The sequence below is a fragment of the Podarcis pityusensis genome, assembly GCF_964106645.2.
Source record: "Podarcis pityusensis genome assembly, chromosome: 6".
Classification (NCBI taxonomy): domain Eukaryota; kingdom Metazoa; phylum Chordata; class Lepidosauria; order Squamata; family Lacertidae; genus Podarcis; species Podarcis pityusensis.
Genome location: NC_138030.1, coordinates 14,259,956 through 14,281,975, shown reverse-complemented (window position 1 = coordinate 14,281,975; position 22,020 = coordinate 14,259,956). Strand labels below are relative to the sequence as shown.

Sequence of the window (22,020 nt, the reverse complement as noted above, 5' to 3'; positions counted from 1 at the left end):
TGTTCCGGTTTTTTAACGTTCTTTTGGAAGCCGAACATCCGACGGGGCTTCCACGGCTTCCGATTGGCTGCAGGAGCTTCCTGCAGCCAATCAGAAGCCACACTTTGGAAGGTGAACGTTCCAGAACAGATTCTGTTCGACTTCCAAGGTACAACTGTACCGAAAAATATCATGGATTTTCCTTCCCCTTGGCCCCAGCCAGCATAGGCAGCCATCAGGGACGATGGGAGGTCCAGCAAGATTTCCCCAGAACTACCCGGAGAAATACAGTGGTACCTCGGGTTACAGATGCTTCAGGTTACAGCCTCCGCTAACCCAGAAATAGTACCTTGGGTTAAGAACTTTACCTCAGGGTGAGAACAGAAATTGCGTGGCGGCGGTGGCAGGAGGCCCCATTAGCTAAAGTGGTACCTCAGGTTAAGAACAGTTTCAGGTTAAGAACGGACCTCCAGAACTAATTAAGTTCTTAACCCGAGGTACCACTGTATGCAATTTCCTTGCATAAAGAGCAAACTTCACTGGCAACTGTGCTGACTTGCCTCTGACTCCAGCCCTGACACCATGCTACTTACCTCTGTTACTCCATTTCCCGACACTGTGCTTTCTGAAGGCCACAAGCTTCCTTCCTAAAATGGGAAAGAACAGGAAAAGGTTGGATAATTCCTACTGAGAAATGCTGCTCCCCCACCCTGCTCAAACTTATTAACGATTGCTAGTAATAACGGCAACTTCCAAAGAGCCTAACAGTTTCGAAGAGCTGCACATGTATGATCTGAAGGAGCGTCTCCACCCCCATCGTTCAGCCTGAACACTGGGGCCCAGCTCTGAGGGCCTTCTGGAGGATCCCTCATTAGAATCACAGAATCGTGGAGTTGGAAGGGACCCTGAGGATCATCCAGTCCAACCCCCTGCAATACAGGAATATGCAGCTGTCCCGTACGGGGATCAAACCTGCAACCTTATCAGCACCACCCTCTTCCCAACTGAGCTATCCAGGTTATAAGGCCTGGAAAAGTGAAACTACAGGGAACCAGGCAGAAGGCCTTTTCGGTAGCTGCACCCGCCCTGTGGAACGCCCTCCCGGCAGATGTCAAAGAGTTAAACAACTATGTAACTTCTCACAGACATCTGAAGGCAGCCTGTTTCAGGAAGCTTGGATGGGCGGGGTATAAGAAATAAATTATTATCAAGGGTTATGGGAAGTCAGAGAAATATAAGAATGAAAACTTATGATGTACTTAAGGTTGTATTATGTAAACAATAATAAGAATAAAGAAAAAAATAATTATTCTTACAAAAAAAAATAGCAGAATTGCTACCTGCTGGCTCACAACCTGTTCGCAATCTAACAGGCATGATACAAAAGGAAAAAGACTGAGGAGGGAAGAAGAAAACAGCTGCTTCTTCAGTGGTTAGTTGACAGGGCAAGGTTGGTCTCCCCTTTGCCGTATGCTTCTCCTCCCCTATTTCATTCTCACAACATCCCTGTGAGGTAGGTTAGGCTGAGAGTGGGTGTTCTTCTTGAAAGACAGGAGGCACAGCCTTTCCAGTGGTAGGCGGCAAAGCCAGGGTGCAAATGTCAAGAGTTTAGACATCACCTTGCCAACAAAGGTCCGTATAGTTAAAGCTATGGTTTTCCCAGTAGTGATGTATGGAAGTGAGAGCTGGACCATCAGGAAGGCTAATCGCCAAAGAATTGATGCTTTTGAATTATGGTGCTGGAGGAGACTCTTGAGAGTCCCGTGGACTGCAAGAAGATCAAACCGATCCATTCTGAAGGAAATCAGCCCTGAGTGCTCACTGGAAGGACAGATCCTGAAGCTGAGGCTCCAAGACTTTGGCCACCTCATGAGAAGAGAAGACTCCCTGGAAAAGACCCTGATGTTGGGAAAGATGGAGGGCACAAGGAGAAGGGGACGACAGAGGACAAGATGGTTGGACAGTGTTCTCGAAGCTACCAGCATGAGTTTGACCAAACTGCAGGAGGCAGTGGAAGACAGGAGTGCCTGGCGTGCTCTGGTCCATGGGGTCACGAAGAGTCGGACATGACTAAATGACTAAACAACTACAACACATTATGTCAGTGACGTTTGCAACAGCCTTGGGAGGCAAGAGCACTATGATAACCTCCTTTTAAATAAGATGGTCCTCGTATTGGGGAAAGTACTGTATTTCACTGGAAGAGCACACTATTTTGCATGTGAGTAGTACCAAGTTCCTTCCATCCTTAGCATCGCCAGATAGGGCTGCAAAAGGATCATGATTAAAAACTGAAAATCTGCTGCAAGCAGATAGGCATTACAGAACTACATGAACCAGCATCAGTCAGTATCTTAAGTAGCAGGAGTTTGCATGGGAGAGAGAAGTTGAGAGAACCATAGCTTGCCTGGTGACACCTCTAAATTATTGGCTGAACCATCTATTCCAATTTCGCCTTGCTTTGGCTTGCTGCCCCTTGGAATGCCAGCAGTCAAAAAGAAATCAGATTGGGGTGGGAAGCCTGCTTGGAAGCAGAGGCCATGGAATACTATCAAAATCATCTTAAAGGTGATGGGAAAGTTGCCCAGAAATCCCAATGCAATATTTATTTTCACAAAAACCCTTTTTGGCAGGGGACGGGGGCGGGGGGATGCAAGAATGGATTAAACAGAAGAAGCGAAATTCACAGGAGGTGGCTCAAGAATCTTCGGTCTTTCGTGTGACCAGAGCGTGGCCTACGATAGTCAGATCCATCGCTCTGCACACATTTGCTTCTGGCTGCACCAACCATTACTATGCAGCCTGCAAGGGATTGCCACCGCAGAGGTTGCAGCCCTTGAGCTGAAAAGGGGGTCCTCAACCCCTTAACAAATCCACTCTGTGTTGTTGTATTTTTGTTCCCAGCTCTGCAGACAAGGCATGCTGCAACCAGAAGAGGAGGCCAGAAGTGATTTATAGGGAAATGAGATGTTGCTCCAGATGCTTCCCCCTTCCTTCTGTTTTTATAGGAAATCTTGTCTCAAAAACGTCACACATAAGATACGAGGCTACTCTGGAGTGAAAGATAACCAATGCCGGTTTCATATGGAATATTAATTGACTTGCACCATTTGGGTGATGTAACTAATAAACCGGCCATATTTCAGGAGGCTGCTGTGTGTAGTTAGGGAACTTGTCGAGTACCCCTGGATCTTACGGTCTACTTTTAAGTCAGAAAGCACAAAAACCACACGAAGGAAAAATTAGAGGCACACGTATAAATGCATTTCCAGATGGTGGCAACAGAGATAAATTCAAAAGGGCATTGTTAAGCTTCCAGGGAAATGTTATTCTGTTTTGTTCTTTCTCTCTCGCTCGCTTCCTTGGTAAGGTTTCATTTAAAGAACAAACAACCATGGCAGAATTATAGATCCAAATTTTTAAAAAAACCTTGTGGTGAGATTTCCCAGTTAAAAAAAAAAAAAAGACGGTGCAAACCTCAACCCACATAGATTGCAACTTCCCTTGCCAGGGGCAGCAGTTGCATAAGGAAATTTGGAATTAAGAAAAGGCTTTACAAAGCACTTAATATGCACTTCCAGCAGCGCTTCCAAAGACAGGGTAGTGCTGTTATCTCCACAGTGAGTTCCATGGCAGAGATAAGAGAGGAAGAAGAAGAAGAGTTTGGATTTGATATCCCGCCTTTCACTCCCCTTCAGGAGTCTCAAAGTGGCTAACATTCTCCTTTCCCTTCCTCCCCCACAACAAACACTCTGTGAGGTGAGTGGGGCTGAGAGACTTCAAAGAAGTGTGACTGGCCCAAGGTCACCCAGCAGCTGCATGTGGAGGAGCGGAGACGCGAACCTGGTTCCCCAGATTACGAGACTACCGCTCTTAAAATGGGGACTTCCTGGTTCCTCACTTGGTCTCTAAAGTTGCAGGTCTATTGCACCCTTAAAGGTAAAGGGACCCCTGACCATTACGTCCAGTCACGGCTGACTCTGGGGTTGTGGCGCTCATCTCGCTTTACTGGCCGAGGGAGCCGGCGTACAGCTTCCGGGTCATGTGGACAGCATGACTAAGCCGCTTCTGGAGAACCAGAGCAGCGCACGGAAACGCCGTTTACCTTCCTGCCGGAGCGGTACCTATTTATCTACTTGCACTTTGACGTGCTTTCGAACTGCTAGGTTGGCAGGAGCAGGGACCGAGCAACGGGAGCTCACCCCGTCGCGGGGATTCGAACCGCCGACCTTCTGATCGGCAAGCCCTATGCTCTGTAGTTTAACCCACAGTGCCACCCACATCCCTAATTGCACCCTTACTTGAGAGCAAATTCTGCTGAAGCTAGTATGGGCTTGTTTCTGAGTAATTAGCCACACTCCATGTAATTTGCATAGAATGGTTAGGTCGGAGATGGGGGACCTGTTGACTACAGTCCCTGCCTGGGGTCTTTGGGTTAGATGGGAGTTGAGGCTAGCAACATTTTGGGAGGCCAGAGGTTCCCCACTCTTATATAGTAGTAGTAACTGCAGGACATCTTCGGGAGAAGAAAAGGTTAATGAGCAGACCCTACACTAATCTGGAGTGCAGCCCCTAAGACGGTTGGATGGCGCCTTGTACACCTCCTTCCAACAACTCCTGCCGCCAAGCTGGTGCCAGACGTCTTGCTCTGCTTTCCATTGGACCACATCAATGAGGCCAAGAGAGGAGTCTTGTCTGGGCAGCCCAGGACCTCCATACACACTGTCCAGGCTTGTGCCCCCAGCACTTTGGTGCTGCTAACACAGCAAAAGCAATGAGGGAGGAGCAAGTTACTGGTCTTTGCAGCCACGGCAGGCGCTGGGATTCTCCAGCAATTTGACTTGTCCCCCGGGAGGTGCACTTCGTTGTCTCTCGAGATAAACCGATGCTAACAACTGTGGTTTTATGGTTGCATCTTTTAATGCTCAAGGATTAGCTTGCCCTAAGAAGTGGCCACAAGCCCTGGACTTTGGCTTGTACCAGCCTTTCATCAGGATTGGCAACTGGTCCCGAACGGCAACACTTAATTTTCATACAAGATGGGAGGGTGGGACCTGTTGCTCAGAAGGGGGCAAGGTATCGCTGCAAACAGCCGCTTGGAGCAGTCATCCTTAATCTTTGCAAACAGATTTCATCCGCATATGCCGTTGCGGGAACCCACTAATTTATTTATTTACCCTATATTTGTATGGTGGTTGAGCTGCTGTGGTGACCCACCTTAGGTCAGGCTGTGTCCCAGCAGCAGATCCCAAACCATCAGTTGAGGACAAATGCTTTAGAGCAGCATCTGTGTGCTATGCGCAAGGGCAGCGCTGCACACATGGGATTCCACTTGGCTTAGAGGTCTGCTTGATAACAGTTTACAACACTGGGCAGAGGAGCGAATCACTCCGAGACATACAAATGCTTATTTTTTCATCATCCCATAGGGCATATTTACTAAGTGGTGAGTGTATCATCACCTTATGCTCACTGGTTTATATTTAATTTAGCAGTGGGCAATGTCACTGCATTATGCCATCTGCCGCTCCAAAGTCTTCAGGCTGATGTCTGAACACTACTGCGGGGAAAGAGGTGGATGGAGGCAAGCTGTACTGCAGCCCCAAAGCCGATGCTTTGAAACATCTACTCCCATCACTCTTAAGATAATCATATGCCTTCGACTGCATACAACAACCTTAGACTGTTTTTATTCTGGACAAACGGATCCAGATTAAAATGTCCAGAGCCAGCCTTAAACTCTTCACAGCTGAAAAGCAAAAGGTCAAGAGAATGCCTCTTCATTTATTAATGGATTTTTAGTCTCGTCTATCAAATAAAATTATGCCCCAGAAATCGAGATTGGGGCTCGAAAAGAAATGGTCCTCCTGGGCCCATCCGTTCTCAAAGCAACTGGTTGCCTCGTTTTCTTTCTTTAGCCAACATGGTGCCCTGCAGACGATATTTGAAGGCTGCCTAAAATCATACTTCCAGGGCATTTGTGCCTCTGCTACTGGTTGCAGATCTCAGTTGCCACCGCCCCAGGACCAGCCCAAGATACGCTGCTGCAATGCAAGGCGGTCTCCCCCACCTTCCATGTACAAAAGGCAAGCCAACCTGCAGGCGAAGATTTCTTCAACAATGGCAACAAGGCAGCTGAGAACACCAGGGTAAACTCAGTGGGTGCCGGGCAGGCCACACACAGCCCTGTCCCTCAGCACCTGCCTCTCTTGACTAATGGGAGGGCCGGCCCTGCTGCTCCACTTCCCAGTCAGCTATGGTGCTAGACTCCTAAGACCCTGGTAGACCATCTGGATGCCATGCTCATTTTCATTGTTATACACCCAACACTTGATTTTTGACCCAACTGAAAAAATAAGGATGTGAGGCTCCTAAATGCAATACGGCAGCAGCAGCTAACCTTTGGACCTCTAGATGCTACTGGACTACAACTCCCATCATCCCAGACTTACTGGCCATGGCAACAGGAACTGATGGGACTTGGAGTCCAACAACACCTACAGGGACACAGCTCCCTGCCGACACATTTGTTCGAAGGGGCACATCGCACACTACACAGAGGCAAACATATGTTCAGGAAGGAGCTGCAGCCAGTCATGTCTCCCTGACAAGCGTGTTTGAATGGTGCATTCACACTTCACAACTCATTCACACTTTAGGTTTATATAAAGGTAAAGGGACCCCTGACCATTAGGTCCAGTCGTGACCGCCTCTGGGGTTGTGGCGCTCATCTCGCTTTACTGGCAGAGGGAGCTGGCGTACAGCTTCCGGGTCATGTGGCTAGCATGACTAAGCCGCTTCTGGCGAACCAGAGCAGCGCACAAAAACGCCATTTACCTTCCCACCGGAGCGGTACCTATTTATCTACTTGCACTTTGACATGCTTTCGAACTGCTAGGTTGGCAGGAGCTGGGACCGAGTAACAGGAGCTCACCCTGTTGCGGGGATTCGAACCGCCGACCTTCAGATTGGCAAGTCCTAGGCTCTGTGGTTTAACCCACAGTGCCACCCGCGTCCCATTAGGTTTATATACATCCACCTAAATAAAATAATGTGAGCTGCAAAGCCATGTGCTCTTGGTTTTACCCACTAGGGGGAGCTTTGCTGCCCCTTATAGGACTGCACCCAACATAAGCAGGCACTGCCTTTATTTAAAGGAGAGAAACTGAAACCAGGTTGCAACTCCTTCATTACTTTCAGATTTTGCACTTTGGAGTGACACATGACAAATAAGCTCCTTCAGTATCATATTCTGTGGCTAGATTGCATATGCTGAAAAACCGTGTGTATGTCAGGGGGAAACTTCCCCACACAGCTGGGTGCAGGATAGACTAGTATTTTTGTTCCCTGATGTGCTTGGTTTGATCTTGCAGAGTAATTATCTGTGAGCTTTCAAAAATGGTAATCCCTGTTTGCTGTTTGGAATGCAGCAGGCCACAGTATCGCCCCAGTCTACCGCCTCCATTTGCAGCAAGGTCAGGTAAAAGGTAAAGGACCCCTGGATGGTTAAGTCCAGTCAAAGGCGACAATGGGGTTGTGGCACTCATCTCGCTTTCAGGCCAAGGGAGTCGGCGTTTGTCCACAGACAGCTTTCCGGGACACCATGAGAGAAACCAGAGCGCATGGAAACGTCGTTTACCTTCCTGCCGCAGTGGTACTTATTTATCTATTTGCACTGGTGTGCTTTCAAACTGCTAGGCTGGCAGAAGCTGGGACAGAGCAACGGGAGCTCAGCCCGTCACGGGGATTCAAACCAATAACCTTCCAATTGGCAAGCCCAAGAGGCTCGGTGGTTTAGACCACAGCACCACCTCCAACCCATTGCACAGGCTAGACTAGCTGGTTTCACCTAGTCTAGCCTGCTGTAAAGTAACAAAATACTGCCCTAGCCAGGAATGCACAGCTTTGCAGACACATTTCAGCACCAGGTTTGCCCAGAGCAGGGGTGAGGAACCTCTTGAGATGACACATCCATTGCTCTGAATATTCATATTGGTTTTTAATTGTATTTTTATGGCTTCTTTTCTTATGTCCGCCATATAGTCTCCTATTGCAGTTTGAATTCCGTAGACTTGCAATTGCTACCACAGGTCAAAAAATCATTAAGCATTCGGCCAAAACCCTCAGCAATTTTCAAGCGGTCTGTGGCAGAAAACATTTGGGAACCGCTGAACTTATGTGCTGCTGCTGCTACCTGTATATTTATCGTTTTAAAAAGAATTATACTGCAGAGTATGATTTTTCAGCTGTTATCTTAATGCATTGTTGCTTTGGGTTTTGTTACCTATCTAACTTGGGGGGCTTTCCTCTAGAACAGTGGGATAAAAATATTTTATTTTATTATTATTATTATTATTATTATTATAATACAGGAGTAGGGTAGGGGGAAGTGCTGCAACTTCCCTAGTATACAGTATAGTACAGTTTTGCCTCTACTCTACTAAGCTGGGGAACAGACAGCAAAGCATCATGGGAGAACTGGGGAGGGCCACAGGCCTGATCTTAGGCCACAGACAAGCCTATGGGTGCTAAAACTTTCTAGGAGTATCACAGGTCCCTGCTGCATGTGACGCCATTGCCAGATAGATTGGCCACACTGGTGGACATTAGAAAAGTTTGCAAGACTATCAGCCCACGTATATTTATATATGGACCGCTCCAAGTGAGATTGGACGGGATGTAAAAACCAGGTCAAAGTCCTCCCATCCAGCTTTTACCTAGGGTTTTAATAGGCCATAAGATTATACGGTAACTATATTTGTAATGTACTTTTGTCGGTGTCTGTCCTTTGATGCTATGGCCTGTTGGCTACGCAAATAAAGTCTTTGTTGTTGTTGTTGTTAGGATACGGAAATATCCTAACATCCTCCCCCTTTCCGTGTAACCTGTAGTACCTGTGGTTCAGCCCAATTGCAACCTTTGTACGTAAACCTTAAGTTGTTCTCTGTTAACAACCTTAGACAACAGATCAGCAGGAATCTCATTTCCTGGCATGTAGGACACCTGAATGAGTCCTTTCTGAATACACTCTCTTGCACGATGTAGCTTAATCTGCAAGTACTTGGTCCTTTGCTTGCAACTCTCTGAGTTCAGCAAAGCCAAACACGATCTATTGTCTTGATACACTTGTACAGGACATTTCACAGAAACTCTGATGTCCTTAAACAGTTGCATCAACCATTCACAATCCATGAGTGAAAATGACAGAGCATTGAGTTCTGCTTCACAGGAACTTAGGCTCACTGTCGTCTGCTTTTTGCACAACCAGTCAAACAGGCAGTGATTGTACATGTAGCATACTCCAGAAGTGCTTGTACCATCCGTGGTGTCACTTCCAAAACTTGCATCTGCAAAGATTTCAAGACCTCCAGTCTTTTGACTGGTGAACCTCAGCCTGTAGTGCATAGTCCCTTTCAAATAGCGGGCTATGTGCTTCAGAGCTTTCCAATCCTGAACAGTAGGATTGTTCGCATGTCTGCTAAGCAGGTTAGTGCTTAAAGCTATGTCAGGTCTTGAGCATCTAGCAATGAAATTCAACTTGCCTAGAATGCATCTGTACAGCGTTGTGTCAGAAAACGCTTCAGCAGTACTGTCTACCTGGTAACCTGTCACCATTGGTGTGTCTGCTGGGTTTGCATCAACCAAATTCAACCTGGTTAACACATCAGCAATTTTCTGTGTTTGGTGTACCAGAAAATTAGCTGCTTGGTCCCTCTCCACCTGCAGAGAAAGATAGTTGGATACCTCACCAAGATCTTTCATGTCAAAGTGCTCCTTCAGTTGAGCTAGGGTGCTTTGGTACAAAGCCTGATTCTTCCAAAACATCAGAAGATCATCAACAAAACATAAACAATACAGTTTGTTTTGCCCCTCCTCCTTGACAAACACACATGGATCAGCTTTGCCCTGGTGAAAACCTAGAGAAAGCAATGTCTCAGTGAGTTTCGTGTTCCAACACCTGGCACTCTGCTTGAGACCATACAAGGATTTCCGCAGTTTACAGACCATTCCCTTCTGTATCTGCATTCCATCAGGTGGAAGCATAAACAGCTCCTCTTCCAAAAGCCCGTACAAAAAAGCTGTATTAATGTCATGATGGGAAACATGCAGTTTCTCCTCCGCAGCGATCTTGAGCATCAGCCGAATGCTCTCATATTTGACGGTGGGTGAGTAGGTCCTGGTACCTGTGAAAAACCTCTGGCAGTTGTTGTTGTCCTCCCACCATGGCTGTTCTGAAAGCACCCAGGGTCAGCTGGTGAGCACAGCAAACAACATGAACCAGGCAGAGAAGCAGGAAAGAGTTCGGGGAGGCAGACACGGGCTACTTACTGATGATAGGTTCTCCTCTCTCCTCCGTCCTTGACTGTGCCGATTGATGAAGGACCGTGCCGAGAGTTTGTAGTGATTCAGCAGACACGTGATGACGACCACCATGACCATCATCACCACCACGATTATGATTATCTGTACAAACTCCAACTCCGCTGCAGGAAAAAGGAGACAAGAAGAAAAAAACACGCTTATTTTGAGATCCTGGGATGAAAAGGCACCAAATCAAGAAAAAGCTACTGAGTGATGCTGTGTCACAAATCAAGAAGAGAAGTGCAGGTGCCACCAACATTTGCAGCAGAGCCATAGCTCCATGGTAGAGCAAATGCTTTTGCGCACACAAGGTCTCATCTCTGCCTTCTCTAGGCACGGCTGGGGAACACCCCTGTGCAAAACTCTGATGAGCCACTGCCAGTTACTGCAAGATGGAAATGAGCTACGTGGACCAGTGTCTGGACTTGGCACAAGATAATTTCCTATGGTTCTAATGGTGGATTTGGCATTTGTCAACACCAGGCATCCACTTAAAGGGAAAGAGATGCAATGCAAAAGGGATACAAACACCAGCCAAGAAGTCCCATGGGTGAGCAGAACAGTCCAAAAGTAAGAGAAAGATGGAGCACCCAACCCAAAAACGGGTGTGCGAATCGTTGCCCATTTGCTCATTCATTTAAAACATGGGCTAAAACTGAAGTGGAGCTTAAAAGTAAGAGCAGGTTGCAAATCAAGACTGGGGTGGGTGGTGGTAGTTCATACTAACCATGTTACAACCTGGCTCCAAGAAGATCCAGTCAGTTCAGTTTTGGTACAGTTATTCCGTAGCCAGGCAAAAGAAAACTGAACACTTAAAACTAAATATGCCACAAACAAAAATTGGCCCAAACTGGTTAGCTGCACACTCCATGCCATCTCTAAAGTCAGCAGATTTATAAGCCAGTTTCTCTACAACACACAATAACCACTGTGACTAAGCAATGGGCATCTAGTAAGATGTACACTGTGTTCTGTGGCCCCTAACTTTTCTTCATAAGCTGCAACAATCTAGGCTGCAGAAAGCAGTGTCGGCATAGTGCATGGCTTCTTAGAGCCCTACAGAGACTTGCCCTGGGCTCAATGGGGCAGTAGCAATCATTCAGCCAAACTGGGCTTGCATAGGCTCCTGCCTGCCAACATGTAATTAATTTCTTTCAAAGGAAATGCATGGATTCGCATCAAGAGCTCTGATGGAGAGTGTTATTTGTATAGAAGGTATGTGGAGGTCTCACACTGCGTCATGGGTACTCCAGTGCAAGAGAAAGCACCACAAATCTTCTGCCTAGATTGCAATGACAGGCAGGTGTCACTTTTGTCTTCTGAAACAACCAGGAATCAAGGCAGGTGAGGAAGCAGGTCAGGTGTCCTCTGGCAACCATCCTTTGTCTCACCTGAACCAGTTGAGAGCACTTACTAGTTCATTTCCAAGCACCGCCAAGACATCAGGTAAAGAATTTTTAAAATTAATTGGTCATCTGCAAGACTGTTGTCAAAAGGTGCCCCACCTTGGGGATTTTTGGAGACAACACTGAGGAGACAGACCTACTCAGGAAGGAGAGTCCACTGAGGACACCTAATATGAGAGCTCTCCCAAACCTGGGAGTTGGCAGTGATCATTGGCAAGTTAAAGGAAATTGCATATTGCCAGAAACTTGATTATAGGTGCTTTTGCAAGACAAGTTGGAATGCAATCAGCAAAGGGCGCCATATTTGCTGCCAGAAGGGAAAGCCCACCTTTAATCTTTGCTCTGCTATCCGCTATTACTGTAACACACCAGAACAAAAATAGTCCTTAAAAAAAGAAAAGGAAAACAGGTGTGCTTTGAACTGCTTCAATCTTGCTGCCTTACCAAAAAGCCAGTCTGCAGAAAGATTTTTAAAATACCTCTCAGGGAAACATTGGGCAACCGCCATAAAGTTTCGAGAAACATACCTTGCACCCCCTTCTGATTCCCCCCCCTCCAACTCCCCCCACCCCGCATGGCATTTCTCAGACACAAACTTCCCATTGACGCTGAGCAAACCCATTGACTGACGCACAGCTGACAGAAACACACACAGACACACAAAGCGCGCAGGCTTTTCTTAACCTACGCTGATTCCAAACCATTCCCAGTGGCATCCGCATACCAGACTTCCAGACGTAATTTAATTCAGTGCTCAGTTCAGCCAGCTGGCAGTGGCAGCTTGAATGGCTTGAGTTGGCACAAAAGTGTATTGCACACAAAAAGGGGGGGTGGCTGGGGGTTGAGAAGAGGAAGAAATGCAATCCAAGCCACCAAATAAACAAGAGCAAGCAACAACAGGCTACTAGTTAAAACTTCATTTGAGAAAGAGAGAGAGAGAGAAGGCAGCTTTCGGCAGGAATAGCTCCACGAGCTTGAGGATACAGTTCCCCACACTTTGCTTGGAGGGTGGCGTGGTTTTGGAAGGGATAGAATTTGATCCCAGAGACACAACACAGTCATTTGATAGAGACTATTATTCCCAAACAGCTTAGCCCAGGGAGGGATGTACGATCCCAGGCAGACAGCACAGTGCCACTCCTGCATAGCTCGCTTTTCTGTCTGCCGGCCAAGAGATTAAGGGGGGGGGGGAGCCGCAAGAGAAAAATGCTCACCTGTGCTTTGGGCAGAAAGGAGGAGCCAGCCTTTCCCTCATGGGCTACATTTGCCAGACTTAGGAACTTTCTTGGAAAGAAATGGAGCCACAAATTCATCAGATACTTAAGGAGACCCCTTATTACATTAAACAGGTAAATTTCCCTTGCATGGCCACTGCAAATCACCCCTCCCACCCCAAACTTCTATTTGGACAGAAGTTGCAGGTGGGGGGCGAATAATAATAATAATAATAATAATCCCGTGTGTGAAATTCAGATCTCCCCGTCTCACTTGTCTCTCCCACCAACAAACAGAACAGACGGCTTCTCCTGTCCCCGGACTTTGGGTGAGCTTTCCCCCTCTGTTATAAAGGGCTACTGACTGATACTTCACCCCTCTGCTTTGGCCATCCCTGTGACCATCACAACTTATCCCAGAGACTCAGGGCAGCTTGAAGGTGATGGCCAGATGAGCCTAGGGCATGTAAGAGAATGCATCTATCTATCTATCTATCTATCTATCTATCTATCTATCTATCTACCTACCTACCTAGCTACCTATCTACCTAATGATGTATAATAGCCCACCCTTCATCAAGTCCCAGGGTGGGTTAAAGCAATCCAATAATCAGTATTAAAAACAGTTAAAACAAACTGCAGTCACAGGAACAGAGTAATGGATAAATTTCGTCCCACTTGGTGTATTTTTATCCAGGGGAACATCAAGTGCCTTCTACCTACACTTATGCGAGCTCAGGTGCAAGAGAATAATAGCGCTGAACTTTACCATTTTCTTGCTTGGGAAACTAGGAGGATGGGGTGGCTTGTGAGATGCCGTGCTTAAATCACAGGACGCAGGAGGAAGAAATGACCTGGTCCTTTTTCTGGGATTTGGGTAAAATGATGAAAGGGGTTTGTGGAATGAATTAGAGAGCTCCCTGGATGGCTTTTAAAAGAGGATCAGACAAATTTACGGGGAATAAGGCTATATCCATGGCTACTAAGCATGATGGCTATGCTCTGCCTCCACTCCATCTCATTATTAGATGAGATTGTGTCACGCATGTTCTGGCACACATAAGCTAGGGTTGCCATACGTCAGGAATTTCCTGGGATTTCAACGGCGGAATTAGCTTCTGGGGGATTTTTTTGGGAAATCAGCAAAATGTCTGGGGGTTTTGCCCACTGAACAAGGAAGTGTGTGTTAGAATATCACTCTTTGCTCTCCTTTGGGGTGGAGGGTAATTGCCCCCAAATGCTCAAACTATGATGCCAATTCCCCCCCCCCCCCCAAAAAAGCCGAATAACTTTTGTTTCCGGATTTTTTTCTTCTTGAAATATGGCAACCCTATATAAGCACGCCCAGAGAGCACACTTCCTCTTCAAGTCACTGAGTCACTGCAGCCAGTTGCCATGCAGTGGGAATTTAGAGAGCCAGGTGTTTAGAAGATTTGAAACCTGGAGGCTGGGTGTGTCTTAAACAGGTAAGGAGAAATTGGCATGGGGTGGCGAGGAGCACTTTTCGAGAAGGCATCGAACACCATTGCAGACTGTTTTCATCCGAAACTATGTTCACAGACAAGCAGCCATGGAAACGATTCTTTAAAAGGGGGGGGGGGGAGAGATGAGGGTTCTTCTCTCCCAAATCTGCTCTGAGTTCCAACGGTGTTTTTAGCCAAGAAAGGAGCAAGCCCTTGGATCGGGTAGTTGGGAGGGAGGCTAGATGACTCTAAGGGTCACTTGCAACTCTATAGTTCTATGATTCTATAATTTCTTTTATGCAATTAGTTGCTAAGTGCTGAATTTAGTGGGGTGGGTGGGAGGGAAGGGATAAGATGATTGGTGAGAGTTCCTTCTGGCTTCCACACGTGGTTCAGCGCCAGCATAAGCAAACAAAATGTGAGGCAAACCACCCAGTCCTGCCAGTTACCTTGGAGCAGAGTCTGCAGAGTCACAGCTGCTCTGCCAACCACTAGATATTCCCCGCAGTATTACATTTCCTGCATTTCTTCCCAAGGGTGCCCCAAAGAACTTCTATAACCACGAACCAGACCCTTGTAAAAACTTTTATTTGCTTGCTTAACTTTGAATTAATTAGTTCGGGTTCAACAATATTCCCTGATCTGGCCTTGTCAGCTAAATGTGGGGGTGTGTGTGTGTGTGTGTATATATATATGGGGAGAGAGAGAGAGAGAGAGAGAGAGAGAAGTGGAGAGGGAGGATATGATATTATTTTATGATATGAAATTATTTATTTACAACCTGCTTTCTGTATCATAGCATACACCTCAAATCAGCTTACAAATTAGAACAATAAAACAGCAACTGTATAAAAACCATGATCTCCCATAACCAGTTTCAGCAATAAAACAACTTTTTTAAAAATACACAACGCGGTTGGCCAAATAAAAAGGAATGAAAGAATAAAGCCTCGAGCTGCAGCGATGTGCTCAGTTTGTGAGGTTTAGGCCACCCAGCTGTGTGGTGTAGTGGTAAGAGCACTGGTGGGCAACCTGAACCCCTCAACCTAATTTCCTGAACCTCCAGCTGCCTCTGGGGACTGGTGGACTCATCTACCACTGGCTTTGGCCCTACAACTATTAACATATGGCCCTCCACAGATTACCCACAGAGGAATGTGGTCCTTGGTTAAAGTGTCAAGCTACATAGGACTGCGGAGACCCAGTTTCAAACCAGCCTTAAAGCCCATTGGGTGATCTGGGGCCAGTTGCTGTCTGACTAATACTAATACTAATAATAATAGTACCCTGCCCATCTGTCTGGGTTGCCCCAGCCACTCTGGGCAACTTCCAGCATATAGGAAAACATAATAAAACATTAAAACATTGTAAACTTCTCTCTACAGGTGTCTTCTAAAGGCTGTACAGTGGTACCTCAGGTTACATACGCTTCAGGTTACATACGCTTCAGGTTACAGACTCCACTAACCCAGAAATAGTGCTTCAGGTTAAGAACTTTGCTTCAGGATGAGAACAGAAATCGTGCTCCGGCGGTGCGGCGGCAGCAAAAGGCCCCATTAGCTAAAGTGGTGCTTCAGGTTAAGAACAGTTTCAGGTTAAGTACGGACCTCCGGAACGAATTAAGTACTTAACCTGAGGTACCACTGTATAGTTCTTTATCTCCTTGACATCTGCTGGGAGGGCATTCCACAGGGCGGGCGCCACTACTGAGAAGGCCCTCTGCCTGGCTCCCTGTAACTTTGCTTCTCGCAGTGAGGGGAACCTCTGGAAGGTGCTTGGAGCTAGATTCCTACCTCTCAGGGTTGTTGTGAGGATAAAACCATGTTTGGCGGGGGAATCATGCACACTGCCTTAAGCTCCTAGGAGGAAAAGCAGGATATAGATGTGATAAACAAGCAAGCCTGTCTACCAGAAACAAGGGATGATGGGGGGTGGCTTATATGAGACTTACAAAACAAAACAAAAAAGGAGGCAGATTTGAACAAAATTTGCACTTGTCGATTTGTATGTATATGCAGCACAATCTATCTCGTCACAGTGAGGAAAGACTGTGAGCAGTTCAGGTAGCTCCATCTGTTGCCCAGGCACTACCAGGTGATCTGTGGCAAGTTCAAGGGCTCTGCTCCCCCTTCCCAAGTCTAAAGTAAACTAGTTGCACTATTTTTACGGACCTCTGATGTATTCCCACTCAGACACACCTTGAACTGCATTTGGGAATCATTAGGAGGCTAGCACAGTTCTGAATAAAAAAAAGGTGTGTTTGTGTGTTAATTCTGCCACCTTCTGCCAACCCACTTCTGCCAGCAGCCAGTCCCCTAAATATGACGCCAGTCTTCAAGGGCAGCCCCACGTAGAAAGCACTGCAGCAATCAACCCTGGGGATTACTCAACCAAGGTTCTTGATGACAGTGTCCTTGTTCTCTGCAAGGGAAGGTTGCTAGTCAATACGTCAAACGCAACCGACAAAACTCGTCCTTCGCCAAAACCCTTGAACTCAGAAAACCTACAACAAACCCGAGAGGCACTTTACTTAAAGAAGAAAATCAGTAAGAGAAATGGCCAGCAACTGGGTACCGTGCCATGCTCCCCATCATTCCTCTGCACCCATCCTTTCCAAATTTTGCGGGGTGGCTTGCCCTTTCCCGCATACCCCCCCACTAAACAAAAAAAGATAAATAAGCTCAACCTTAATGCACCACACACATCAACTCAGCCTTATTTACCGTTTTCCACAATGCCTTCAACATCTATGAGAGCAATCGCTGCCAGCGAGAGTTTCATTGGAACCAAAAATTTTTAGTGGGGGCTGGAGGATAGAAATTTACCCAGCAACAGTAGCCAACCTCTCCTCTCTGGCTCCCTGCTGCTTCCCACTCTTGCTGGCTTTTGGTGCTTGAAGCAGAAAGGGAGAGAAAAAAGCGCCAATCTCCATTCAGCGAGCGCAGAGCGTGCATATATATATGTATGTATATATAAATATATACACACACACATATATGGCGTGCATATTGTCCCAACCATCTCAATCCTCACCACAGGGAATTGTCTAGAGAGCCTGTAAATAAACAGAGGCCTTTAAATCCCCCCCCCCCCAAAAAAAAATGAGGGGTGGAGGAGAGGAGCAGGGGGGCTTTTCTTTGTATTGTAATGAGATACATGTCCAGAAAAAATGTGGCTCTGAGGAGGTTGGGGCAGCGGGGGGGCGAGGGGAGAAGGGTAGCAACAAAGGCCCATCAGACGCAAGGCCCTCCACCTCATTTGAATGTTGGGGGGGCGAGAAAGGGGCATTCAAGGGCTCCCTTTGTAAAGAAAGCCTTCCCCACACAACCAGGAGGTGGGGGGTGGGGAAGCAGGAGGCGCTGGGCCCTTTTTGTTGGGCTGCAGCCATAAGGGGTTAAAGGTAAGAGCAGCAATCCTCTTGTCCTTGTGTTAACTGCTTTCACCCTGGGTACGGTTGGCTGAATCCTAGACAGCTTTAAGCACTCTGGCAGACAGACAAGGGAGCCTCAAGGGTGGAGTTCAAGCAAGCAGCTTTTGACAGTCACATCACGAGCCCCAGAAGAGGCCGCTCTGCGGTGGGAGAGTCGCAGGGGGCCGGGAGAAGTTCACAGAGGAGCCCATGGAATTGCTCGCCTCCCCCCCTGCCCGCCCCAAGCCCCGTCCTGCACAACCCCTGCCCCGCAATCTTCCTCCCTGCACCAGCCCTGTTTTAGGAGCGCTCCTCTTCCAGAGCAGAAAAGGGTTCCCACCGATGCAATTTTGCGCAACGCATGTGTGGATGTGGGGCTGAGGGTGTGTGTGTGAGAGAGTGAGGGGGGAGTCTGTGTTTTAAGATTTACCACAGGGCAGAAAATGCCCCTCCAGGCATTCTTTTTGCCCCGCTCCCACAAAAGCGCCTGTTTTGTTCATTCGGTTGATGACATTTGTAACGCCGTACATGTGATTTGTACATTACCTTGGGTGTCTCTCTCTTTTTTTAATGTCAAAAAGAAAGTCAAGAGAAAGAAAAGTGGGGAGAGGAGAACTAATCTAATTTCAGATGCATATTCCCAGGTATTTCCCCCCACAAAACATTTGTCAGCGTTAGTAACAGTAAGAGCAATATGTGCCTTATGAAAGAGAATAAGCAATGTCAATATAAGTTGATTATGGGGACCCAGCAGCTGGCAAGTCCCACAACTTGAATGTACATTTCCCTAGAATCTGGAAATGAGGTGGGAATACACAAATATTGGTTTGTTTCTCTCTATTTTTTTCTGCCAGGACCCCTAAAAAGTCTTCTGAATCCCTTCTTAAGGTCCCATTTCCATCTGATTCCCAGGCAGGGACTTTTCAGTGATGGTGCCCTATCCTCAGGAAGGTTCACCTAGCACCAACTTATTGTTTGGGCACTAGATGAAGATGGTTTGGGGGTTTTGTTTTGTTTTTTGGACAAGAATTTTTTGGTATTTTGATATTGTTCAATCTGACTGGTATGTTGGGTGTGTGTGGGTATGTTTGAAAGAGTGTTTTTAACATTGTTAAAATGCCCTGCTGTTCTTGTGTTTTACCAAGGTGGTTATTGTTTTGGAATTGTTGGTTTTAATATTAGCAGCCCTAGAAACTCCTTTAGAGTTACAAGATCAGAGTAGAAATGTTGGCAAATGAACTAATACAGGAGCACGTAATGCAAAAGCCATTAAATCAGACGGGAAAACAAACATACTACCAGCTAATCAATCAGTTTATTAAAAGGTCATTAAATCATCTTAATGGTACAGAAAGATGTCGCTCGCCCAGCCCTATCATACAAGGAGGCACCTTGAAGGTCCAGGTGGCTTAGGAGCACTGATAAGCATCATACCCATAACCTTGGGTGATCAAGTTTCTATCCCTGAGTTATCATTGGGTATCTGTCCCCTTCACTTCTTCTTCCTTCCATTTGACTGGGGTTATGCAATTATCATGCAACCAGGGAGAAGGGGTTCATTTTCTATATCTTATGCATCAATAGCTTTTAACTCACACGCACAGGTGAGCTTCATCAGAAGCTGAGAACTTGCAGGAGGCCAGGCACCTTCCCGCCCCCCAAAGTGATCCTCTGCCTCCACCTCTATAATTGAGAATCAGTGCAAATACAGAGCAGGCATATTGAGGCCTTTGCTATACAAGAGGCCCTTCTCACTTGGATAGAGTGGTACATGAAAGCTTAAGGAGCTCATGGATATATTTTCTTGCATTTCACGTTCACGAAGTATTGTTTTTGAGAAGGCGTAAAGAGGAGTTGAATTCACTGGGTCAATTCAGACCGCTAGTCAGACCTGTTTGGGGAGAGGAACCCCTCAAAATCTACTCTCTGATCAATATATTACTACTATAGTAGTGCTAGTAACCCAATAACAGTGCCTCCCCCCAAAAAATCATTTGAGGAACAGAAACAAACCACACAGATTTATCATTCTGCTCATGCCTATTTATGTATTTTTCGTATATATGCATTTTGTATTTGGCTTCCTAATCATTGTCACTTTTCAATTAGAGGAGACCTCATTCCATTTTTCCCCCTTTGTAATTCTCCCCAGGGAAGAATGATGGATGCACCAAGCTTTACGCGACGGACAAATGTGGCTTCGAAATGCAAAGTAAGGTCACACTAATTTAATTTAGCATAATTTTTTTTACTCCTGCATACATTTCAGAGGCAGGTTCAGACACTGTGTTGGAGTGACACAACCTGCGTCTTTGTATTTTCTGTCTAGACAAACACAGACGCTTTGGGAATCCGGGCAGCGTGAATAGGGAGCAATGCGTAGATTGCTTTTACAGATAAATATCCCCACTAAACACACACACACACACACACACACACACACACACATTCCCATAAGCGCTATCAGTTTCAAGGACTGAGTGAAAACTTAGGGACAGGTCACTGAGGGTTGTCAGCATGCCTACAAATTGTCTCAGGAGTTGGTTTTGTGTTTTGTTTTTTTGCAATAGCCAGTTTTCTCAATTATGGGTCCAAACCTTATTCTAGTGGGACTTGATGCGGCCTTTTGCGGAAAATGTGGTTCTTACCTAACAGCAGAGCATACCGATCACAACTCCAGTGGTGTGTTGGGTAGAATGATGAAAGAGCCAATGCACAAACGAAACATCGCAGGTGTGCATGACCCAACTTTACAAAAATTATTAATGCAAAAAATAATAATAACTAGCCCTAGCCCTATTCAGTTGTTCTGCATTCTCAAACCCATGCAGTGATGGTTGAAGGGGGGAAATGGAGACCAACTCATTGGACCCTCTCCATCCTAGGAGCCCCTTCTGCAGTCCCACAGCCCTCCATTTATTGGTGGCTGTGGAAGGAAGTCTGCTGAACTCAGGTAGGATCTCTGCATGATTAAAGAACCTCCAGGCTTTAAAATCATGCAGGGAGTCTCCTCAAGTAGAAAAGGGCTTTGCACTGCAGAAGGTCAGTTGGAATGGCAATGGGGATGTATGGAAGAGGGCAGTGTCTGACAGCTCTGTCTCTCTGCGTTTGTGTGTAGGGGATGCAGTGCAAACTGAATGGGACTGAAATGGATTTGCTCTCCAAAAATCCGCTTTGTGGATTCTGGCAGCAAATGTTACCTGGATATACTCTTAAGTTTTATGGCAGGGATGGGAAACCTCAGGCCCTGCCGACGTCTCCAGACGTCTCTGTCTGATCCTTAAGACTCTTCCCAGGCTGCACCCCTTGCTTGGCACCTTCCTTGAGCGCCTGTCCTTGAACTCCAGAGATACTTCTTTGCTTGCCTGGATAGACATGTGCATAGGGGACTAGCTCACCCTATAAAGGTTAAAAGATTCCCTTTAGTTGCTCTGCTCGTTGTTGCTTCTGGCCTGCCCATTATGTGGCCCTCTGAAAGGCAGCCCATAAGGGAATGTAGCCCTTGGTTTATGGGTACCAGTTAGGTACTGCCACTTAACATTAGCACTTGGCACACAAAATATCCCAGAACTGAAACAAACTTTTGTTTTGAGGGCAGTGCACATTTGATAAGATTCTGAGAGCTGACATGCAGAAGGAGCCAACATTTGACGGTATTTAACATCTCAACAGTATTGACAGTATCGAACAGTGGATATGCTGCAGCAGACAGAATTTTTCATCGTGTATTTGTAACGTCACAACCACTGTTTAATTGTACAGTATCTCATAAGAGGACTTGCAAAAAGCACATAGTTACTCTAACTCAGTTTGACAAACCAGGGAACGTTCACTGAATCAGCACAATAGCACAGAAAATGCCCCCCCCCCAATGATATCAAGTTCAAATTTTGGTGAATTTTGGCAAAGATTAGGAAACGAAACCTATATTTCACATTTTGAGAATTTGATTTTTATTATTAAAAAAATGTCTTAGAATATAATCTGTTTTTTGTTATTCTAGAATCTTTGGAAACTTTGGTATTCTTGCACATAAGAAGTTTTGTGGACCATTTCGTGGTCCTTTGGAAGAGAAGCAAGAGTAGCTACATTTCAAATTCTGGAGATCATTACCATGTTTCAATATTCGAGCTACATACTGGAAGGGAATGGTTTGTTTCAATGCTAGCTCCCTTAATTATTTCAAA

The 22,020-nt window shown here is 46.2% G+C and overlaps 1 protein-coding gene and 1 long non-coding RNA gene across 7 annotated transcripts in view; one reads left to right on the top strand and one right to left on the bottom strand.

The window, feature by feature from the left end:
- PMEPA1 (prostate transmembrane protein, androgen induced 1) overlaps window positions 1–22,020 on the bottom strand; it is an 89,642-nt gene that overhangs the window by 8,744 nt on the left and 58,878 nt on the right. For 3 of the 6 annotated variants that reach the window (XM_081011561.1, XM_081011559.1, XM_081011558.1), the window contains exons 2-3: window positions 10,309–10,463; window positions 573–626 (exon numbers count right to left, since the gene is read on the bottom strand). In XM_081011561.1, coding sequence (XP_080867687.1) covers window positions 573–626; window positions 10,309–10,422 — 168 coding nt within the window. In that variant the 5' untranslated portion in view covers window positions 10,423–10,463. Of the gene's footprint in view, window positions 1–572; window positions 627–10,308; window positions 10,464–12,961; window positions 13,034–17,147; window positions 17,626–22,020 lie in introns of those variants that run through there. The other 3 variants (XM_081011563.1, XM_081011560.1, XM_081011562.1) reach the window with 3 other exon arrangements.
- Window positions 17,292–21,813, top strand: LOC308480285. Its single transcript, XR_013987994.1, has 3 exons — window positions 17,292–17,386; window positions 19,986–20,045; window positions 21,432–21,813. It is a non-coding gene; the product is annotated as an uncharacterized lncRNA (long non-coding RNA).